Below are 22,894 nucleotides of genomic sequence, written 5' to 3'. Positions count from 1 at the left end.
GAGTCATTGATGCATCTGGATAAGCAATGGCGTTGGATGCAAAGGGCACCGATTTTTCCAAGAATGCAGTATTAAAATAAGAACCAACTGAAAAACAGAACTATATAGAATTTCATTTTCCAGCCAAGGGCTGTAATGCTCCCCTTATTTAAAAGGAGGCATACCATTAGTAAGCAGTCCATTGAAATAGTCCAAAAGCCTAAAATATGAACAGTTTGAGACAAGAAACACAGAAGTATTCCAATATTTTGCCAATGATTTAAAAGAATGAACACTTTCTAAGTTGGATATGGCTTTACCAACTCTCAAAATGTTCTACTGATTTATGTTTACTCCTAGAACTTTCAGCAAAAAGGTCAGTACTACTAATTGCTTCTTGCAGCTCCAATTCATTAACTGTTATAGTATGAAACACACTTAAGAAATACTTTGGGCACATACAAACTCTAAAGCCTAACTGTTTTAAACTAATCCCATAAATACAGTATTTTACTCAACCTTCCCCCTAAGAGAGTTTAGTATCTTTCAATATATAAAAGCTTACATTCTTTGCAACTCCTGGGTTAAGTCCAAATTTTGACATTTTGAATGACTAGTATTTGTACAAACTAGTGATGGAAGAGTTGAGCTATATTTAAGCCGGAATGTGCCAAAATGATACAAATGAATGAACTGTAAAGCTACTTCATGGAAAAATATACAAAAGTACTGAATAGACAACAGAAAATAGAAAATCTTATCTGCATGAACTGTAGCAACTTTTTAAAAAGCCACAACCCTGTGGTATGAATCCACAATCTAATTAATAACTCTACAAAACAAGCAAAAATAATATACAGAATTCCTGCAGAAAAAGTTGACTTGCTAATAAGTGCTTCAAACCAAAGGGTAAAAATTTGATTGTCTACATCAGAATGTGCTGAACTAATAAAAAATAAAATTGACAAGCTATCTTTTTCAATATAGTGTCAATGGGTTTCTGCTAATACACAGAAGCACATTTCTCAGTGACCAACTCTCCTACAGATCACATCACATATCTGTGTCCTATATGTCAGTCATCAAGAATTTATCAAGTTCATATGAGCCAGAAATTGGGATTTCTGGGGATACAAAGAAAGGCAAAATAATCCCTGCCCTCAAAGAGCTGACATTCTGATGGAGGAGACAACATGCAAATAACTAGGTACATATATGATATATAGACAGCTATTTTAAGGGGCTCAAGTAGTTCCTAAGTGTTATTTTATTATCATTAAGTGTGTGCGTGCGTGTGTGTGTGTGTGTGTGTGTGTGTGTGTGTGTGTGTGTGTGTATGTATGACTATCGCTGTTGGTCAGTACAAGTATTTATTGAATGTGTCCTAAACCTGGTGTCTTGGGGAACAGAAAAGAATAAGACATGATCCATTAAGGGGCCAAAAATATAAAGAGAGAACAACTAAGAACTATGAAAACCTGCATTTCTATACTTTGGCAAAAGCCCCGATGTAATACATCATGATGGTATGCAGGGGACCTCGAGTTCTCAAAGATGATTTGAGCAGAGCATAAAAAACTTTCAGATCTTACCAAACTGGAAAAGTTTCATGTAAGGACAAGCAATCAACTACATGACTATTACCCCAAAACTAGCCTAGGTAAGCTTTGAGAGGCTCATCAAAAGAAGGCTGGCCACAAAGAAATGATTTTTCCTGCCGTGGTGGTTCATGAATACCACCCATAAAGCTGTAACGGAGTTGTGATATGCAAAGGGTGTGGTGCAAGACCAGAATGAATAGTGTTTTATGGTCTTCAAAATAGTTTCTATACATTATCTCATTGTATCCTCAACAATCCTGAGGGCTAAAGAGGGGAGGCATTACATTCAATTTTTACAGCTAACGAAATAGTGCCCAGAGACACTGCTTGGCCCAAGTTTATAAAACAGGTAAGTCACAGAGTAAGTCAAGAGCAACAGAGCTGCAAAAGATCTAAAAAGGTCACTGTACCCAAATCCCCTCATCTCACAAATGAGAAAAAAAGATGGACCCTAAAGGCCATAGAATAAACCAACGGCTGAGCAAAGATTAAAATTTAAATCTTTTGATTTCAATTCCTGTGCTTTTCCCACTATTCCATAGCTGCCTCTAATATATGAAGTAACAGTGAATAAAAGATAGAATGAATATAAGTACTTAAGAGGGACCTGAGAAAAGAAGAAAATCAGTAAGGCCTAGAGCAGTCGGAAAATGCTTTCCATAGATCAACCTTTAGCTATACTCTAAATGATAGTGTGGTAAAAATTATTTGTGATAAAATTATTATTGCAGATTTTAGCTGATTCATTTGGGAGGGGCCACACCGGGCCCACCCTCAAGTTACATATGCTACTGAGGTCAGAAGGAGAGCTCTCCATAGGCAGTTTTTTGAAGGACCTTCCCTTTTGGGGGAAGAAAGATTGAATGCTCCCTGAAGGGAAGCAGAGGCTTCTTCCGGAACGCTAGATTCTTCCAGGAACGCGCTCTCTCTCTCTCTCTCTCTCTCTCTCTCTCTCTCTCTCTCTCTCTCTCTCTCTCTCTCTGGTGGCTGCTTTCTCAGTGGCGTGAGCAACTGTAGACTGTCCAGGTTTGGGTGAGTTAATTATGGAAAACCCTAAATTCCTTTGAAACGATCTGGGGATTGCATAAGTTACGTTTAGAGTTAAGAGTATTTATCTGTATTTCTTTCTTTTTTTCCTATTTCCTTATCTTTGATTTTTATTAGTTTTACCTTTGTTGTTTAATTAATTCCCAAGTAATAAAATCTGATCCTTTTGTAAATTAAAGCTTAAAGGCTCCTTTCTTATTGGCCTGGGAGAAATATCTAAATAGGGCAGTTCAGAGGGGAATGTGAACCTAAAAGTCCCTCACTGTTTCCAGGACCTCAATATTAAGGTGAGTCACCCAAATAATGCTCCGTGTATCAAATTTTGGCCCTCACAATAGGTAGGTTTGACTTTGATAAGCAGAAGGAAGAGGGAAATACAATATATTCTAGTGCCTTCCTTCTGTTAATTATTTCCCATCTATCCTATAAATAGATTGTTTTATATATTTTGCATACTGTCTCCCCCACTGGAGGGTTCTTTGATTTTTTCTATCCTCACCACTGGGCACAGTGCCTGGAACATAGTGGGTGCTTAACAAATGTTTACTGATATTGATATTGATCTATTATGGATGTGAGGAATAATATTAGCAAAAATATGGAGTCCAAAGGGGCTAAATATAATATTTTGGGTCTCCCCTTTTTTAAAGTGGGGCAGAAAGAAGCTCATTGGGACCTAGCTGTATTTTGAGACGCGTCACAAAGAAATGACAAAGCAAGGGCTGGAATGCTTCTGCCGAAGATCAAATGAATGCTGTCCTCATTTCACAAGATCGTCAGTGCAATATTAAAATTATTTTTTAAAAATAATATATCAAACACCATTACCACAATAAGCTCAAAATAGATCATGTAACCTGAATAGTGAAGATGTTATCATAAAGAAGTTAGAAGAGAACCAGATCAGGTACTTTTCATTAGCTTTGTCTGGAGAGTGAATTCTTAACCCAAGGAAGGTTAGAAGTAATAACAAAAAACAAAAGATAACTTTGGTTATATTAAATGGAAAAGCTGAAGACTTCTGGGGCAGAGCCAAGACAGCAGAGGAAAGGCAGTGAGCTCTCGAACTCATGACATGATCACTCCAAAAAACATCCAAATAATGCCATAGGACCATGCCTGGAGCAGCAAAACCCACAGAAGAATGTGCTGAAATCACCTTCTAACCAAGAATGACTTGGAAGATCAGAAGGAGGGAGCTGCTGTGCTGATACAGGAGTGGAGCCCCACCCCACAGTCATCCTGACACAGATCCAGTCCCAGGAAGGCCTCACCAGATAAGGAGACCCCCCAGAGCCTCTGAATCAGTCGCAGCACCAGTGTCGTCTGGAACTAAACTCACAGTCTGGTGAGAGGGCTGAGCTCTGAGCAGGGGGGGAGACAACATGGGTCTGATGCTGGTGCTAAGGCAGAACTTGGGTTTTTCACTCCTGCTGGGAACCAGGAGTTAGGCTTGAGTAGCAGTGGCCCAGGTGGGGAAGGGGCACAGGCTCATTGGAGGTGACAAACACAACACACAAAGCTGAATGTTTAGCAAGTTGGTCTGGGGTCATCTACAGACCAGGGAACAGGCCAGGTGAGTGAAGAACCTGATCCTCCTTAAATCATACCTGGGACTTCTGAAGCTTGGGATACTGCAGCCTGGAAACAGTGCTGCACTTTAAGGAGCTAAAAGTCAAGTAAAAGAAAGGCAAGATGAGCAGACAGAAAAAGGTGAGGGCCATAGGAAGTTTCTTCAGTAACAAGGAAGACCGAGGGGCACCCTCAGAGGAAGATGTCAACATCAGGGCCCCTATATCTAAAGCTTCCAAGAAAAATATGAATTGGTCTCAGGCCATAGGGCACTCAAAAAGGACTTTGAAAATAAAGTTAGAGAGGTAGAGGAAAAAATGGAAAGAGAAATGAGGGTGATGCAGGAGAGACATGAAAAAAAAGTCAATAGCTTGAAAAGTCAAATTGGACAAATGGAAAAGGAGGTACAAAAGCTCTCTGATGAAAACAATTGCCTAAGAATTAGGATTGAACAAATGGAAGCCAGTGACTTTATGAGAAACCAAGACACAATAAAGCAAATCCAAATGAATAAAAAAATAGAGGGCAACATGAAATATCTTCTGGGGAAAACTGCTGACCTGGAAAGTGGGTCCAGGGGAGATAATTTGAAAATTATTGGTCTACCTGAAAACCACGATCAAGGAAAAGAGCTTAGACATCATCTTCCAAGAAATTGTCAGGGAAAATTGCCCTGATATTCTAGAAGCAGAAGGTAAAAGAGAAATCGAAAGACTCCACCAATCACCTCCTGAAAGAGATCCCAAAAGGAAAACTCCTAGGAATATTATAGCCAAATTCCAGAGCTCTCAGGTCAAAGAGAAAATATTGCAAACTGCCAAAAAGAAAGAATTCAAGTACTGTGGAGCCCCAGTCAGGATAGCACAAGATCTAGCAGCTTCTACATTAAAGGACCAGAGGGCATGGAATATGATATTCCAGAGGGCAAAGGAAATGAGATTACAACCAAGAATCACCTACCCAGCAAAACTCAACATAATCTTTCAGAGGAAAAAATGGGACTTTAATGAAAAAGACAACTTTCAGATATTTGTGATGAAAAGACCTGAACTGAATGGCAAATTTGACTTTCAAATACAAGACCCTAGAGAACCATAAAAAATTGGAGTTGGGAGACATACCTGGGGTCGTACAGTGGGTGACTATCCTGTGGCTGAGGCTGGGTTTTGGCTGGGATCCCCCTGGGTCCAGGGTGAATGCTTTGTCCACTGTGTCACCTAGCTGCCTCATGATGACATCTTTAGGGTTAAATTGAGGGGTATGGGGAATTCCCTGGGGGAGGGGGAAGGGCAAAGGTAGCATGAGGTGAAATCCTACAAGAAAGAAACAAGGAAAGGGCTTAATGGAGTGGGCAAAGAGATGGGGAAGGAGCAGGGCAGTAAATGAATTTTACACTCATCAGAATTGGCTCAAAGACCTTAATCTCGTCAGAAATAGCTCTAGGAGGGAATCACATACACACTCAATTGGGTGGAGTAATCTCTCTAACCCTGCAGGAAAATAAAGAGGGGAAGGGGATAAAGAGAGAGGGGCAAAAGAAGGAAGGGCAGATTGGGGGAGGGGACAGACAGAAGCAAATCCCTTTTGAAGAGGAATGGGGTGAAAGAAGATGGATAATAGAATAAATATCATGGGGAAGGGAATAGGATGGAAGGGAAACAGTTAACAATAGTAATCATGAAAAAGAGAAAAAGGGAAAAAATTGTACAAAAAATATTCATAGCAACTCTTTGTGGTGGCTAAGAATTGGGAATCAGGGGAATGTCCATCAATTGAGGAATGACTGAAGAAGCTGTGGTATATGACTGTAGTGGAATGGTATTGTGTTATAGGAAATGACAAACAGGATGATCCCAGAAAAACCTGGAAAGACTCCTGAACTGATGTATAGTGAAGTGAGCAGAACTGGAAGGACATTGTGCATAGTGACAGCAGTATTGTTCAATGAGCAATTGTGAATGACTTAACTACTCTCAGCAATACAGTGATCCAAGACAATCCCAAGGGACTGATAATGAAGCATACTATCCACCCACATAGAAAGAACTGATAAAAAGAGCACTTGTACTTGCTGTGTGACCCTGGGCAAGTCACTTAACCCCAATTGCCTCACTACTAAAAAAAAAAAAGAGCACTTGTGGATTGTACATATATAAGCTGGTTGCGATCTTGTGGAGGGGGGAGGAAAAAAACCTTGGAACTCTAAATCTTATGAAAATGAATGTTGAAAACTACCCTTACATGTAACTGGAAAAAAATAAATGTTTGTTGCCAAAAAAAAAAGGGGGGGGGGAAGCTTGCATGGACAATATTAAACACAGGCTAAAAAGGGAAAGAATGATTCAAAAACATTTTTTTTAGAAAACATTTTCCATTATTTTGGAATTTCTTCCTCCTAAGAGAGGGGATCTTGAAAATTATTTCCCAAGTGCCTTTAAATTGTCAACTCCATTGTGAATCAGATTTTTTCCTATGTATTAAATAATAAGTCAAGTTTAGATCTTCTCCCCAATTTGATTTTAATGGTTATCATCATTGCCCCAAGTCACCCAGGCTTGCAACTTATGTGTCATCTTTGACTCTTCACTCTCACCTCATCCCCCCCCCCCTCCATCCAATCAGCTGTCAAGTCCCTTCATTTCTATCTTTGTAATCTCTCATCTATACATCCTGTGTTTCTCCTCTGACATTGCCAACACCTTTGCAAATTCAGGCCTCTATCACCACATCCCTGGACTATTGCAATAGCCTTGGGGGGGGGGGGGTCTCCCTGCCTCAAGTCTCTCTACTCCAGTTCATTCTCTACTAAACTGTCAAGTTGATCTTCCTAAAGCTCACTGGACCCTAACACAACCCTCTCCCGCTTTTCGATAATCTTCAGGATTAAATATAAAATTTGTTAAATATAAAATTTCATAACCTGGCCTGTTCCTACATTTCCAGTCTTCTTACAACTTCCCTCTATGGACTCTCTGATCCTAGAACACTGGTGTCTTTGCTGTTCCTCCCAAGCAACATTCTATCTCCCAATTTTGAGCATTTTCCTGGCTCTCCCCCATGCCTGAAACTGTCTCTCTCCTCATCTTCCTTCAAGTCTCGGCTAAAGTCTCACCTTCTGCAATGAGCCTTTCTCACTACCCCCCTCCCCAATTTATCTTGTATGTGTCTTGTTTGTCCACGGTTGTTTATATGCCGTTTCCCCTCATTGGACGGTTTGTTCCTTGAATGCAAGCACTGCTTTTTTCCTTCCTTTGTATCCCCAGGATTTAGCACAGTGCTGGACAAACAGGAGGAGCTTAACAAATGCTAGTCACCTGACAAACCAGCACCATTCCTTTACATAGATACTGAGGCAGAAAAGTCCTAAAATGGATAAATACAATGTAACAAACTCAATCTGTAATTTTCAGAGATTTCCTGCTTATCTGTGATTCCTTTTAGCCCTCCTCCTTTTCCTCACTTTAAAAAAAATCTTCATTGATCTTTTTTTTTTCCGGGGGGGGGGGGTGGGGGGGTGGGGGGGAACCTTATCCCATCCCCAAACCACAGACACACACAGACACAGACACACACACCCCTTTGTGCCTTTGCCCTGGATGACCTCCATGTGTGACATGCTCCTCCTGCGAATATAAAGATGAAAACCAGCAGTCTGTCACCTCAAGTTCCTTAAAATTTAGAAGGTAAAAGAAAATGTACACAAAGCAAAATGGGATAAGTAAAAAGGAAATACAAAAATACATCGAGAGAGAAATGCAAGCTGGACCCCAAATCTAATACAAGGAGATCTATCTGAAGACTATTTAGGAAATCACAGTACAATGACCAGAAACTGCCAGCTTTTCACACCTGTGTTCTCTCAGATCATATAATACCAGAATCTCAAGAGGAAAAAAGTAGTCATAGCCTTAAGAGCAATACAAAGTTACATGTGGCAAAGGCCACACCACCTGGTGCCTGCCTTGCCCCCACCCTTTCAATTCTAGCTCTCCTTTATGTGTGAATGTAAGGTCCTTGAGGGCAGACACTGTCTTGCTTTCTGTTCCCTGCATTTAGCACTGTGCCAGTAACATCCTGTTTTTAAAATATCCTTTTTCATTCATTCTTTCACTCCCTTCAAGATCCAGGTCAAGCCCCAGCCTCCTCTATGTGGTCTTCCCCAATTTCTTTACCCAACCCAGTTGATAACAAGGATCATTTCAGCTTTTTCAAATTTTCTTATACTTTATGTAGTTATTCTTTTTGCCCTTTTTATTTTCTACTTTTTATCACATAGATTTGTAAATCTTATAAACTTCTATTTTTCATCTTTGTACAACTAACACTTTACTTAATGTCTTTAAAAGACACTTATTAGGAATAAGGAAGACTATATTTTGCAAATTACCAATGATAGCTTATGAAAAATGAAAGAAAAAGACCCAAGAACATCTATTGTTTGCAAAGGAAATGTGCCAGTACTATATTCAAATTAAGAGTCAACAGAAGGGGGGGGGCAGCTAGGTGGCGCAGTGGATAAAGCATTGGCCTTGGATTCAGGAGGACCTGAGTTCAAATCCAGCCTCAGACACTTGGCACTAGCTATGTGACCCTGGGCAAGTCACTTAACCCTCATTGGCCTGCCCCCCCCCCCAAAAAAAAGGCAAAAAAAAGAGTCAACAGAAGGGCAATCCTAGTGCTTAAATGAATATTGTTGGAGATATTAAAAGAACCAAAGGAAGGTTTCTAGGGGGAGAAGGATGTTGACAATGCTGAGCTATAGATCTGGGCAGTATCACAGGGTCTAGAACTGAAAAGTAACTCAGAAATCATCTAGTCCAACCTCCTCATTTCTCATTCATAGAAGAAATGAAGGTCCAGCAGTGGGGTTAGACTCCAAGTTTTTTGATTTCCCAACCAGTGTCCTTCCCAGGAAACTATGCTGGCTTTCCTGATCTTCAAAACATCGAGGGAGGTATCCCATTTTGTATGAATTGCTGATGCTTGCACAACTGGCAAAGGCTTAAACCTAGGTCTAATTCCATTGTCCTCATAAAGGCCAGAGAGGTGAAGGAACTTATTTGCCCCAAGCACAAGTCCTCTGACTCTAAATCCACCGCTCTCATTCCACTTTGCTACAGGTATCTCAGTCTAGATTCTGAAAGAGGAAAAGGAAAAGTTCTTAACCTTATTTGTATCATAGACTCTTTGACAATAGGATGAATGTTATAGTGTCCTCTGAAAAATGTTTTTTTAAAAATCATAGGATTAGGGGCAGCTAGGGGGCACAGTGGATAGAGCACTGGCCCTGGATTCAGGAGGACCTGAGTTCAAATCCGGCCTCAGACACTTGACACTTACTAGCTGTGTGACCCTGGGCAAGTCACTTAACCCCCATTGCCCCGCAAAAAAAAAAAAAAAAATCATAGGATTGGACAGAGCCATTGCATACAGCAGAAGCAGAAGCAGCAGCAGAGACAGAGCTGCACGGCCAAGATGTGTGACTTCACAGAGGATCAGACAGCTGAGTTCAAGGAGGCCTTCCAGCTGTTTGACCGCACAGGGGATGGGAAGATCTTATACAGCCAGTGTGGGGACGTGATGCGGGCTCTGGGCCAGGACCCCACCAATGCTGAGGTGCTCAAGCTCTTAGGGAATCCCAAGAGGGATGAGATAGATGTGCAGGTGCTAGACTTTGAACACTTTCTGCCAATGCTGCAGACCGTAGCAAAGAATAAGGAGCAGGGTGCATATGAAGACTATGTAGAGGGACTTCGGGTGTTTGATAAGGAAGGGAATGACACAGTCATGGGGGCTGAAACACGGCATGTTCTTCTCATCACTCTGGGTGAGAAGACGACCGAGGAAGAAGAGGAAGTGTTGGTGGCAGGGCATGAGGACGGCAATGGTTGTATCAACTATGAAGAGCTAGTCCAGATGGTGCTGAACGGCTGAGACCAAAAGTCCCCTTTCCACAACGAATCCTCTAACTTTCTCAGTGTGAAAATGATCCTCTCACCCCTGAAGCAACTAACTACATTGTCAGGGTTACCAACATCCTTCCTTTCAACCCCCATCACATGTCTTCTTTGGCCTACCTACTCTTTGCTTTCACCAAATTAAACTTGCTAACTGCGCCTAAAAAAAATTTTTTTTTTAATTTTTAAAAAAATCATAGGATTGGAGGGGGTGGCTAGGTGGTGCAGTGGATAAAGCACCAGCCCTGGATTCAGGAGTACCTGAGTTCAAATCTGGCCTCAGACACTTGACACTTACTAGCTGTGTGACCCTGGGCAAGTCACTTAACCCCAATTCTCACTCTCACACACACACACACACACACACACACACACACATCACAGGATTACAAAGGAAATCCAATGTCTTGAAATTCAGTTATTAAAAGATTTTATAAAAAATAAGTTCATTGACCCCAGGTAAAGAAGTCCTGCTCTAAAGCTCAAACCTAATTTCCTTCCTTTCTGAAATTGGGTCTTCCGATCCAACCCAGATTGTTAATACGGCAGCTACCCAAGTTGGTGAAGGAAAGCTTTGACCAGGCTCATTCCTAATCTAGGCCTGTTCTCCCCTCCTTAGGCAGGCTGGTGGTCCTCCACTCCTGAAGGCCCAAAGCAGTGGTGCCAGATTTAGCTCAAACATCTGAGCATCTTAGAACACTGCAGTTCGTAATTCCCCAACTCAAGCAATGCCCCAGCCTCCCTGCTAGCAGGAGTTAGAGGCACACACCAGCATGCACAGCTCATCTGTAAAATGAGGAGTTTGGCCTAGATGGCTCCTCAGGTTCAGTTAAGATTAAGATGAATTCTCTTTACCTGAAAACACACCAACTGAGAACAAAGGAAAAGATTCAAATTTGTTGTTTTCCATAGGAAAGCTGACTAGTCACAGGAAAAAAAGAGTTAGTTAAATATAATAGAAATTTTAATGAAGTTCATTCAAGCAATTCATTAGTTATTCTAGCAACTGGAAGGAGCTATAATGAGGCACTGACTGCTGGCATTCGAATAGAGGAAAAGAAACAAGTGAACCTTCAGAATTGTAATGTTTTCAAAGGGCATTGAGGGGTTAAATGAGAAAAAAACAGAGGACCTGGGTATGGAATGGTTCTGTTCTAAGGATCGGAAGAAGGGGAAAAGAAGGGAGAATAAAAAGACACTAGTGAAGAAAAGAGGAAGAAGGGGGAGGTGAACTTGCTATTTCTCATAACCAGGTTGTGTAACAAGACTATATAAACAGAGAGAAGATGGTAATAGGGGGCAGCAGGCATCATCTCATGAACTTCATTCTTGTCTGAAATGGACAGAGAGACACAGACAGCTTGGTATAGAAATACACAAAACTCAACAAATAAGCAGAGATAGGGAGGTAAAAGTTAAAAGGGAAGATTATAGTACGGAGGCTATAGCTACAACCAAAACAAACTTCCTGATCCTAAAGGCGGGAGAGTAAAACAAGAATCTAAAAAAGGTTCATTAATTGGGGAATACCTAAAGAAGTTATGGTGTATGAATGTAATTGAAAATTCTTTCACTAAAAATGATAAAATAGATCTTTTCAGAGATTCCAACATAGTACAAATAGATGACCAGTGAAGTGAGCTGAATGGAGAGAACAACAACACTTAAAGAAAAACGACTTTGAAAGACTTAAGAACTCCAATCAAAGCAATGATCAACCGTGTCTCCTAAGGACCTATGATGAAGAAAGTTCCCTGCCTCCTGACAGGTAAGTGTTGGACACAAAGGTACAGAAAGACACACATTTCCAGACATGGTTCCCAAGGACAGAAGAGCAATACCATTAGGGCCTGCTTCCCCTTTTACCCAGGCTGCTCAACTACTTACATTCCTTCTGATGAGATGGAAGACTACCAGGGCTGACCATCTCCTCTGGCTCTATTCCCCACAGAGCCCTGCATAGTCATCTTAACCACCTCTACCCCACTGCAACAACAACACAGGGTTTCCCATTTGCCCTGCAGCTCACCTTTCTTTTAGATGTTGTCTTCCTCAATTACAGTTTAAGTTCCTTAAGATCAGAAACTCATGATTTTTCTTTTTGTATCTGCAGGCCAAGCAAAGTAACATAGTAAGCACTTATAAAAGCACTTTTTCATTAGTTCATTTAGCTCTACTGGGGGGGGGGGGGGAAGAATAGCCATAAGGAGGAGGAAGACAATTTTTTGTCAATAATGATGCCAAAAAAGAGGGCCACTGAAATACTTAAAATACACGGGGGGGGGGGGGGGGGGGGGGGGGGGGGGGGGAGACGGACCAGAAGGAAGTTTATAAGGAAGCAGAGCAAAACAGGAATTTTTTTAATGTGTGGAATTATAAATGGAGATGCACAGATTAATATACAATTCTTTTTATTTTCTGTGTTTACGGAAATGTTCTTTTTTACTATTTAAATTCAGGATAAAATAAAATTTTAAAATGTATTCTTAAGTGAGAAAACTAAAAAAGCTGATTATACTTTTCTGAAGGAATCTGGTACTAAATCGATTCAAACTTTATATGAACTAATTAAAACAAGAAAATGTACTCTTCTAAGGGATAACAAAAAAAAAACATCTAAAGAACTACTGGTGATCTGATTAGAATTAAGGCAATAAACTAAAACCTAAAACAATCCCCAATAGAGTGTTAATGTAGTAGAATTCCAAATACAAACAAAAGAAACAGACAAAGCCAATTACAACAATTTTAAGGTGAAAACTGAGGATATATGAATCTTGCCTAAAATTTGAGACTCTTGTTCCATAATTTAACTCAAAAACCTTACATTTTAATTGTTTTAATATAAATAATAAAGTCTTCATTAAAGAAATAACAATAAAGAAAAATTAATGGTCTTTACATTCCTAAATATTTGATATTAATAAGGGAAAAAATAATGTGAAATTGAGTAAAAGACAAGAAAAAATGCAAGAACAAAGAAATTTAAAACCCAGTACTGTCCTATAATATTCAATTAAAATTAATCATTGTAGTCTTCTGTTTTAAAATGCCAGGCTTCAACTAATTTAGCCAAAAGACTAAAGAGTTATAGCACAACATTTTCTTCATTCAAATCAAATGACTTTTTATCCCATCATAAATACACAAAGGACTTTTTGCTAGAGCAATTTTCTATGCTTATTAGCAGCCCTAGGGTATTTTTGTATGCAATCTCCATTTGGAAATAGGATAATATCAGTCCTCCAAATGCCAAACTATTGGCAGAAGCATAGCTCCATGTCGAACAGAACTTTGTTGTTCCACTACGTCTTTTAAGTTGTGCTCTTGTTTCAACAATATAACTAAGACCACCTGTATGCTTTAAATATAAAAAAAATGTATGCTATGTTATTCAGTGATTTATTTAATCTAATTTTTACCCAGTCTAAGAATCAACAGCTAATGGAGGAAAAAAAAAAATCACTCCTCTGAAAGCAGTTACTAAACTGATTTGAATTATTGGTACCTTTAATTTTAAGAGATTGCTATGACTCAAAAATGCCTTTAAAAAAGGCCTGTATCCCAAAGGTCTATATCCCAAAGAGAGCATAGAAAAGAGAAAAGGACCCACCTTTACAAAAATGTTTATAGCAGCTCTCTTTGTAGTGGCAAAGAATTAGTACGCCCATGGAGGGTATATTGAACAAATTGTAGTATATGAATATAATGGAATACTATTGTGCTGTAAGAAATAATGAGCAGGCAGATTTCAGAAAAACTTGGAAGGACTCAACTGGACTGATGCTGAGTGAGTTAAGCAGAACCAGGAGAACACTGTACACAGTAACAGCAACATTGTGTGATGATCAACTGTGACAGACTTGGCTCTTCTCAGCAGTGCAATGATCAAGACAAATTCCAAAAAGAAATTCTGATGGAAAATATTCTCCACATCCAGAAAAAAAGAACTGTGGATTCTGAATACAGATTGAACCATACTGTTTCTACTTTTTTGTTGTTGGTTTTTCCTCTTTTTCGAGGTTTTCCCCTTTTATTCTGATTCTTCTTTCCCAACATGACTAATGCAGAAATGTGTTTAATGTGATTGTACATATATAGTTTATATCAGATTGCTTTATGTTTTCGGGAGGAGGGAAGGGAGGGAGGAGGGGAGAAAAATTTGGAACTAAAAATCTTATGAAAACAAATGTTGATTTCTGGAGCGGAGCCAAGATGGTGGGTAGAGCAAAGGCAGTAAGCTCTTGGAACTCATGACATGATCGCTCTAAAAAACTTCTAAAGGACAAATCCTGGAGCAGCAAAAGCCACAAAAGACCGAACTAAGATAATTTTCCAGCCAAAGACAGCTTAGAAGGTTGGCAGGAGGGGGCTGCTGTGCCAGGGCGGGAATAGAACCTAACCCCGAGGTCATGCTGACACAGATCCAGTCCCAGGCAGGCCTCACCAGAGAAAGAGGACCCCCCCCCCCCCAAGAGCCTCTGAATCAGCTGCAGTGCTGCTGTCTTCTGGAAACTAAGCTCATGGTCTGGTGAGAGGGCTGAGCGATTGGCCAAGGGGAGATTACTGAGGTTTCTGCTGGCGCTGAGGCAGAACTTGGGTTTTTCACATCTGCTGGAAATCAGGAAGTAGGCTTGAGTGGCAATGGCCCAGGTGGGGGAATGGAGCAAGCTCATCGGAGCTAACCACAGCACACAAAGTTTTGCTGCCTGGTTAATTAGCAAGTTGGCCTAGAGTTATCTAAGGACCAGAAAACAGGCCAGGCGAGTGAAGAACCTTTCCCTCCTTAAATTGTACCACCTTAGACCCCCTGAAGCTTGGGACAGTACATTCTGGGAGCAGTGTCCCACTTTAAGGAGTTAAAAGTCAAGTAAAAGAGGGGCAAGAAGAGCAGATAGAGAAAGGTGAGGAGCATAGAAAGTTTCTTTAGTGATAAGGAAGATCGAGGTGCAGAAGAAGATAGCAACAACAGGGCTCCTACATCCAAAGCTTCCAAGAAAAAATATGAATTGGTCTCAGGCCATAGAAGCACTCAAAAAAAAGGAATTCTATTTCCCCACTGCTTTCTACTGGAAGATCAGAGATGTCTTCTAATAAACACCCTGCCTTACATCCCCAATGCTTCATACCCCAAAAGATTAAGTTTAAAATTTCTAACAGAGAAGGATTAAATCCTTCTGTTTTGGACACAAAGAGTTTGAGACGTGTACTGGACATTCAGTTAGAGGTGTCCAAGAAGCAACTGGTGATGCAAGACTAGAGGTCAGAGGGGGGCAGCTAGGTGGTGCAGTGGTTAGAGCACCAGCCCTGGATTCAGGAGGACCTGAGTTCAAATCTGGCCTCAGATACTTGACACTTACTAGTTGCGTGACCCTGGGCAAGTCACTTAATCCTAATTGCCCTGCAAAAACAAAAACAAAAAAAAGAAAAAAGAAAAAGAAAGAAAGAAATACACAGTTGAACAAAACAAATTCCCTTAATAGGTGTATACAAAAATATATGTTATCCTGTACCTTCAATCACCTCTCTAATTTGTTAATGGTGTGACTTTTTATATCTAGGTCAGGTACCTATCTGGAAGGTCTGAGGATTTGTTCTACATCTAATTTCTTCCATACTGCTGTAAAATTGTCCCCCAAAATAATGAAAATCTTTCCATTACTTACTGAACCAGTCGCATTTAACAAAGAAAGCCCATATTTATACATAGCCTTCTCTGAATAAAAAGCAGACATATACATTTGTTTCTTATTGTAAAGTAATGCACGAGTGTACTGTTGTTATCCATTAATACATCTGTTGTAGAGTACTAAGGGTACCAGGAAGAACACAAAGATCTCTAATAAATAATGAAATCAGTATTCATGATCTCACAACCCACGTAGATTATAAGATACAGTACTTTTTTTCAGCTGAAGAAGTGGATTCATCAATTTAAATATTCCCTCCTCCTTACATCCATAGAATTCAGAAATTCTATATTTCTTGAAGAAAATTAGAAACCAGTAAAATCTATACTACTAGAAGAATATATTTTCTACAGTGCAAATTCCATTCAATTTAAGTTCACAGAATTCTTGGGAATCAGAAAAGAAACTTGGCTGAAACAATTGTTTCAAGAATTATGGGAAGGAAGACAGGAGAGTGTTAGGACCTAGAGGAGCCCAGATCCCCCCAAAATGCCCCAGTAAAGTTCTAAAAATGAACCAGAAGAAACAATAATAAAGAAAACCAATTCCTCTATCTAGTCCAGGAGAGCACAAAGTGGTGGCCAGAATCCTGCAGAGGCTGTGAGGAGACACAAGTCCAGGCAGGTAGAAGGTAAATTGAAGAACCAGAGCAGGAGACAGTGCACAGGATGCTTGAGGCCCAGGAGGCCCCTATGGAGTCACTACAGGAGATAGGGTCACATCAAGCAGACCTCAGACAACTCACTTCACAGGAATTTCTCAGGGAGAGCAAACACAGGACTACCCAGCATCCAGACACCAAAGCAGTAAACAGGGATGGAACAATGCCCAGACAATTCAGCAACCAGGCAACCCAGAAGCCAGTCAACCCATGGCCAAACAATAGCAAGAAAAAGAGCCATGACAGCCCTTGGGACTGTGAGAAAATTATTAATAATAGGGGTTTGGGGACTCTCCAGGGGCCCTGGCTGAGAGAGTCGGGCCTGACCTTTCTTAAGGTCAGCCCAGAGTCAGGAAGTTACCTCACTCAAAACCACACCCACCTTAAAGCCTTGTTCCCGCCAGAGGACCTGTTCTCTGGCTTTGACCTCAGTGTGACTGTGCTGAACCACCCTCAAATCCAGTGATTTGAGTGATGAGAGTCAATGCGCTTTGAACGCGTGTATGCGTGGGCTCCGCTCCTTCCCGCAGCAAGCTTGCACAGACACTTAGACACTTGCTCTCTATGGCCTGGGAACACAGAAGGGGAGCTATACGGCGCAATTCTCTCTCCCCCCCCCCCAATCCTAGATAGGCTTTCCCATCTTCCAGAGCCATGTGGACTCTCTTTACTAATATTTAATATGCTTTAATAAATGCTTAATGCCCCCAAATTGGTGCAGTAGCCTCGAATTTCTAAGTAACAAATATATGATAAACCCCAGCTAATTTTCCCTACACTTGGGACAGTAATAGGATGACTACATATAGTTTTACTCACCATAGGACAAAGTACATAGGACTTCACTGAAGGCATGCTAACAGGACCATCAACAATATGTGAGTGGAGCTTGTCAAGCTCACAAAAAGGGATGGGGATACCTTAGCATTCACAACTATATAACAAGAATGGGAAAGAAGAGGAGTAAAGGCCTAAATCAATCTACCACAAGACTGAACCAAAACCCAGAAATTCCTGCACAAGGAACTAGTGAGGGACTAGTCTCAGCCACTAAATAAATCCAGGACCAAGCTGGGAGTGACCACACCATCCAAGAGTATACGGGGTAACAGAGTTTGACCTAGGCAAAAAATCCCCATCCCCTAACTGTGGCTACAGATATGAGTAAACAGAAGAAATACTGTAGACTGAGAGAAGCCTAAAAGGTAAAAACTCAGAAGAAAAAAAGTATCTCCATAATAAATCTACACAGAGCCTTAGAGAAAGAACCTCCCAGCCACAAGAACTAGAGGAGGACATGAATTTATGAAATGAAAACCAGAGTCTAATAATTAAGAAAATGATAGCCAGAGAAGAAAGAATGGTAGAAAATGGCAAATCTTACACTAAGAACTGAATTAATTGAAAATAAAAATGGGCCAAACCAAAAGCAAGACCCCATGACACAAGAAATATTAAAATAAAATTAAGAGATTCTAAAACAAAAATAATTGTAATATAAACAAACTAAAAAATCACTGTTCATGACCAAAAGAAAGTCTGGTTAACATTCTAAGAAATCATTAATGGAAGTTGGCTTTTTAGAACCAGCAGGAAAATGGAAATAGAATAGAGTCACTGATCATGTTTAAAAAAAAATCCAAGATAAAACTGCCTGAACCATCACAGTCAAAAATCTAAAACCTCCAGATCAAAGGAAAAAAATGAAACAAAAACATAGCACACAATCTGAAGAAGTCCCCCCCTCCCCCCAAGAACCTCTTACTGACAAAACTGACTATAATACCACAGAGGAAAAAATGGATATTAAATGAAAGAGATTTCTACAGATTCTTAATGAAAAGGGCAGCACTGAGTAGAAATTGTGAAATGTCAAAGGAGAAATAAAGAGAAACAAAGGTAAACTTATTTAATTAATTTGAAAAGACTATATGATGAGTAGTTACATTCTAATGAAGGAGAACAAGCAAGTGTCTTCTCTCAGTAATATATTTAGAAGTCATGTTGTTATTGTTGCTGAGTTATTTCAGTTGTGTCTGACTCTATGACCCCATTTGGGGTTTTCTTAGCAATGATTTTAGAGTGTTTACCTTCTCCAGCTCATTTTAAAGATAAGGAACTGGGGCAAACAGGGTTAAGTCACTTGCCTGGAGTCACACAGCTAGTAAGTATCTGAGGCTGGATTTGAACACAGGTCCTCCTGACTCCAGGGTCAGCAATCTATCCACTGCTGCTATCCAACCTACCTGCCCAACATCAAAGAGAAAGTTAAATAAAAGACAGGAGTCTGGTGATTTTGTTCTGTTTTTGTCATGTTAGGAGATAAAGGAAATGATAGGGAAGAGGAAACATACTGGGAAGAAAGGAGGAAGTATTTATTAAGTTCCTACTATGTGCCAGGCGCTGGGTTAATGCTTTACCAATATCTCATTTTATCCCAACAACCATCCTGGGACACAGGTACTATTATCACCCACCTTTTACAGTTGAGGAAAGTTAAGGAAGACAGAAGTTAAATGATTTACCCAGGGTCATAAAACTAAGTGTTGGGGGATTGAATTTTAACTCGGGACTCCCTGATTCCTGGCCCAGGTGTCTATGTATTATACTACAGGAGGAAGAGGAAGGTATCTACTATCTAACACAAAATAGGTGCATGAGGTTAAGAGTATACAAATATGGAAGAAGGGGTGGAAAGAAAAGGCAGTGAATTTCACTTTCATGAGACAAAAGAAGGTTGAATACATTCAAATGTGAGCATTAACACAAAAACACACAGAACATACAATAGAAATACATTAAACATCACAAAGAGTCTAGGCAAAGAAAGGAAATAATACAGGAGGAGAGGACACAAACTTAGAACTGCAAATTAGAATGAGATGAATTCATTCATAAAACAGATGAGGATATCATGAAAGATTAGAAGGAAGAATCCAATCTGGGTAAAAACATTTCAGAGTCTGTAGCAGAGTCAAGATTGCAGGGCAGCAGGAAGAAGTATAGCTGAGCTCCTCTATACAGATCTAGAAAACACACCAGATTGAGCCTTTTTTTTTTTTTTTGCAAGGCAATGGGGGTTAAGTGACTTGCCCAGGGTCACATAGCTAGCAAGTGTCAAGTGTCTGAGGACAGATTTGAACTTGGGTGCTCCTGAATCCAGGGCCGGTGCTTTATCCATTGCACCACCTAACTGCTCCCCAGATTGAGCCTTGATGGAGAAATCTAATAGGGGAAAAATCACAGTGAATCATTTTGTAGCCCAGGGCAGCCTAGGAAGACAGAGAAGTCTTACATACTGAGGACTGGGGTTTATCCAGGAATATCTGTATGGAATATTTGTAAAGCAAGCAGAGGCTATTCACCATGGCAAGAAAAGGTCTCAGTTCTATCACAGAAGAGATTCAATTTGTGTAGGATGCAGGAACAGGGGTCAAATGGCAACTCTATGACTAGCTATCTAGTTCTGGGTGTGAGATTTAGGTCAGAATGAGGAGGGGCCCTGTCCCTAGGAGTGGTGTTCTAGGATGAGGACTGGCGATGGGCTGTGCACTGAGCTAAAAGCAAGCTGAGAAGCAAGCAGCAGCTGCACTGTATGCTTCTGACCCTGGGAGTGGAGCAGGGTGTCAGATCCAATCTATAGCGAGTCTGAAGTCTGCTGTGGAATAATCAAGAGAGGAATCCTACACCAAAGGACGGTCTGCAGCTCTGTCACTGAAGCAGCAGAGCTTCTCAGCTGGCTGATACTGGCCAAGTTTAGCATCCAAATACCAGAACTCCTACAAGGACAAGCACCCAAATATGTTGTTCAAACATAAATCCATGGCAGGAACCTGAAGAGCTCAGAGCTGGAGGGTAGTGAACAGACTCTGTCTTGGATCAGACCACTTTAGGAGCTTGCATGTCCCCAGTCTGAACTATCTATGAAATTCTGGAATAACACAATATACCAAGAAAACAGCAACTGTCACATCAAGTCTGAAGTCAGAAAGTAGGCAAACAAAAAAAGAGCTCCACCATTAAAAAAAAAAAAAAGCTATTATGATGACATGAAGCTCAAGAAACAAGCCCAAAAGAAGAGAATGACTCCAAAACAGCACAAAGAAAAACACCACTTGGGCAAGAGTTCAAATAGGATTCCTGAAAGAAATGAAGCAGAATTTTTTTTGTTTTTTTTTTTTAATTTATAATAAATATCATGAGAGAGGCAGAAGAAAAATTGAAAAGAAACGAAAAGCTATGGAAGAAAGAACTGAAAATAGAATTAGCAGGTTGGTACAAAACCTTACTCAAGTAACATTCTCCTAGAAAATCAAAATGGACCAAATAGAAGCTAATGATTCCATGAGACAACAAAAACCATTAAAACAAAGTCAAAAGCCTAGAAAAAATAGAAGAAAATGTAAAATAACTCATAATAAAAAAAAAAACCCTAGAAAAAAGATGAAGGAGAAATAACTTAACCATCATTGGACTACCTGGAAGTCATGACCAAACATTTTTTAAAAGAGCTTAGATATCCTACTTCAAGAAATTATAAAGAAAACTGACCAGATCTCTTACTGAAGGCAAAGTGGAAAGAGAATGGATTTATCAATCACTTCCTGAAAGAAACCCCCAGAAACTTTCCAGCCAAAACCCAGAAATTCTAGGTCAAAGAAAAAACACTGCAAGACCGAAAGAATACAAATACAGAGGAGCCACATCCAGCATTACATATTAGTCAGCAGCTACCACTCTAAGTGAGTATAGAGCTTAGAATGATATTTCAGAAGGCAAAAGGATATATAGGCCTACAATCAAGAATAATTTACCAAAAAACAAAAAACAAAACAAAAAAACCCAAACAAATAAAAATCATCTAAAACTCTCAGAGTGGGGGGAATGGACTTTTAATAAGATGGAAAATTTCTAAACATTCCTGATGAAAAGACCAAAGTTGTATAGAAACTTTGAAGTGCAAACATAAGAGTCAAAAATAGACAAATGGACAGTCACACAGACAGATATGAGAACATGAGAAAGCAATCCTATCAGGCTAAGTAAGGATAAATTATTTCTAATTTAATATGGGGAGATGATATATGTGTCCCCTATGAACTCTATCATCATCAGGGGTCATAGAGAGCACCTAATTAGACAAAGGGTCTAAGAGTGGTTGTTATTTTTTGATCATCTTTAAAAAAAAAGAAAAGAAAGAAAAGGTACAAAAGAAGAATACACTTGGGGAAGAGGAGAAGGAGAGAAGATTAGGGATAATTATCTCACATAATTAGGGTGCATAAGTAAAAGTCTATACAAACAAGGGAGAAGGAATGGGGGTCACTGGTGACACTTAAACCTGTCGCATATGAACTAGTCAAAGAGATGAACCAAATTGAAAGCCATCCTACCCTCCACCCCCATTTAAATGAGTAGATAAATAAAACTAGGAACTATTTTTGTTTGGTTGGTTGGTTTTTAGGGGTTTTTTTGTGGGGCAATGGGGGTTAAGTGACTTGCCCAGGGTCATACAGCTGTTAAGTGTCAAGTGTCTGAGGCCTGATTTGAACTCAGGTCCTCCTGAATCCAGGGCTGGTGCTTTATCCACTGCACCACCTAGCCACCCCGGGAACTATTTTTTTAAAGTTACATAGTCTGATTAAAGAGATGAAAACCGATTTTTTATCAAAAATGAAAAAAAGCATAACTAGAGATGAAATAAAAGAAACTATCAAAGTGTTTTGCCCAATTACATGCCAACAAAACTGATAACTTAGATAAAATGGAACAGAATTTATAAAAATATTAAATACCAAGATTAACAAGAATTAGATTAGTTAAATAGATATCAGAATATATATGCATATATATCAGAAAATATAGGATCAGAAAAAAAATTTAAACAAGCTATAAATGGATTCCCAATGGAAAAATTCCCAGGACCAGATGGATTTACCAGTAAATCTACCCCAGAAAGATTTACAAATAAAATCTATCATACATTCAAAGAATTAATTCCCCTCTTTAAAGAAAAAGTTTGCAAAAATAAGAAAAAAAAGAGGGGGCAGCTAGGTGGCACAGTAGATAAAGTACTGGCCCTGGACTCAGGAAGACTTGAGTTCAAATCCAGTCTCAGACACTTGACACTTACTAGCTGTGTGACCCTGGGCAAGTCACTTAACCCTCATTGCCCCGCCCCCCCCAAAAGATAAAAAATTAAGAAAAAAAAATCTACCCAAACCCTTTCTGATACAAATATAGGCTGGATACCTAAATCAGGGACAGAAAAAAAAAAGGGGGAAGACAATAGAGGGGAAGGGGGAGAGGGCAGAGAGAATGAAAAGTATATAATCCCTAAAGAACACAAAACTATAAAATAAAATATTAGCAAAGAGACTACAATGA

General features: G+C 39.8%; 2 protein-coding genes across 4 annotated transcripts in view; one reads left to right on the top strand and one right to left on the bottom strand.

The window, feature by feature from the left end:
* Positions 1–22,894, bottom strand: part of FRS2 (fibroblast growth factor receptor substrate 2) — a 127,213-nt gene that overhangs the window by 77,388 nt on the left and 26,931 nt on the right. The window contains exon 2 of one of the 3 annotated variants that reach the window (XM_043967314.1): positions 12,186–12,263. The exons of the other annotated variants lie outside the window; for them this stretch is intronic. The gene's annotated coding sequence lies outside the window, so the exon portion shown is untranslated. The remainder of the gene's footprint in view (positions 1–12,185; positions 12,264–22,894) is intronic. 3 annotated transcript variants of the gene reach the window in all.
* LOC122728572 (myosin light polypeptide 6-like) lies at positions 9,675–10,133 on the top strand. The gene has a single exon (XM_043967315.1). The coding sequence runs from the start codon at positions 9,675–9,677 to the stop codon at positions 10,131–10,133; it is 459 nt and encodes a 152-aa protein (XP_043823250.1).

Source organism: Dromiciops gliroides, chromosome 5 (genome assembly GCF_019393635.1).
Source record: "Dromiciops gliroides isolate mDroGli1 chromosome 5, mDroGli1.pri, whole genome shotgun sequence".
Classification (NCBI taxonomy): Eukaryota; Metazoa; Chordata; class Mammalia; order Microbiotheria; family Microbiotheriidae; genus Dromiciops; species Dromiciops gliroides.
Note: the sequence above shows the minus strand (reverse complement) of the source record. Positions and strands in the feature narration are given on the sequence as shown.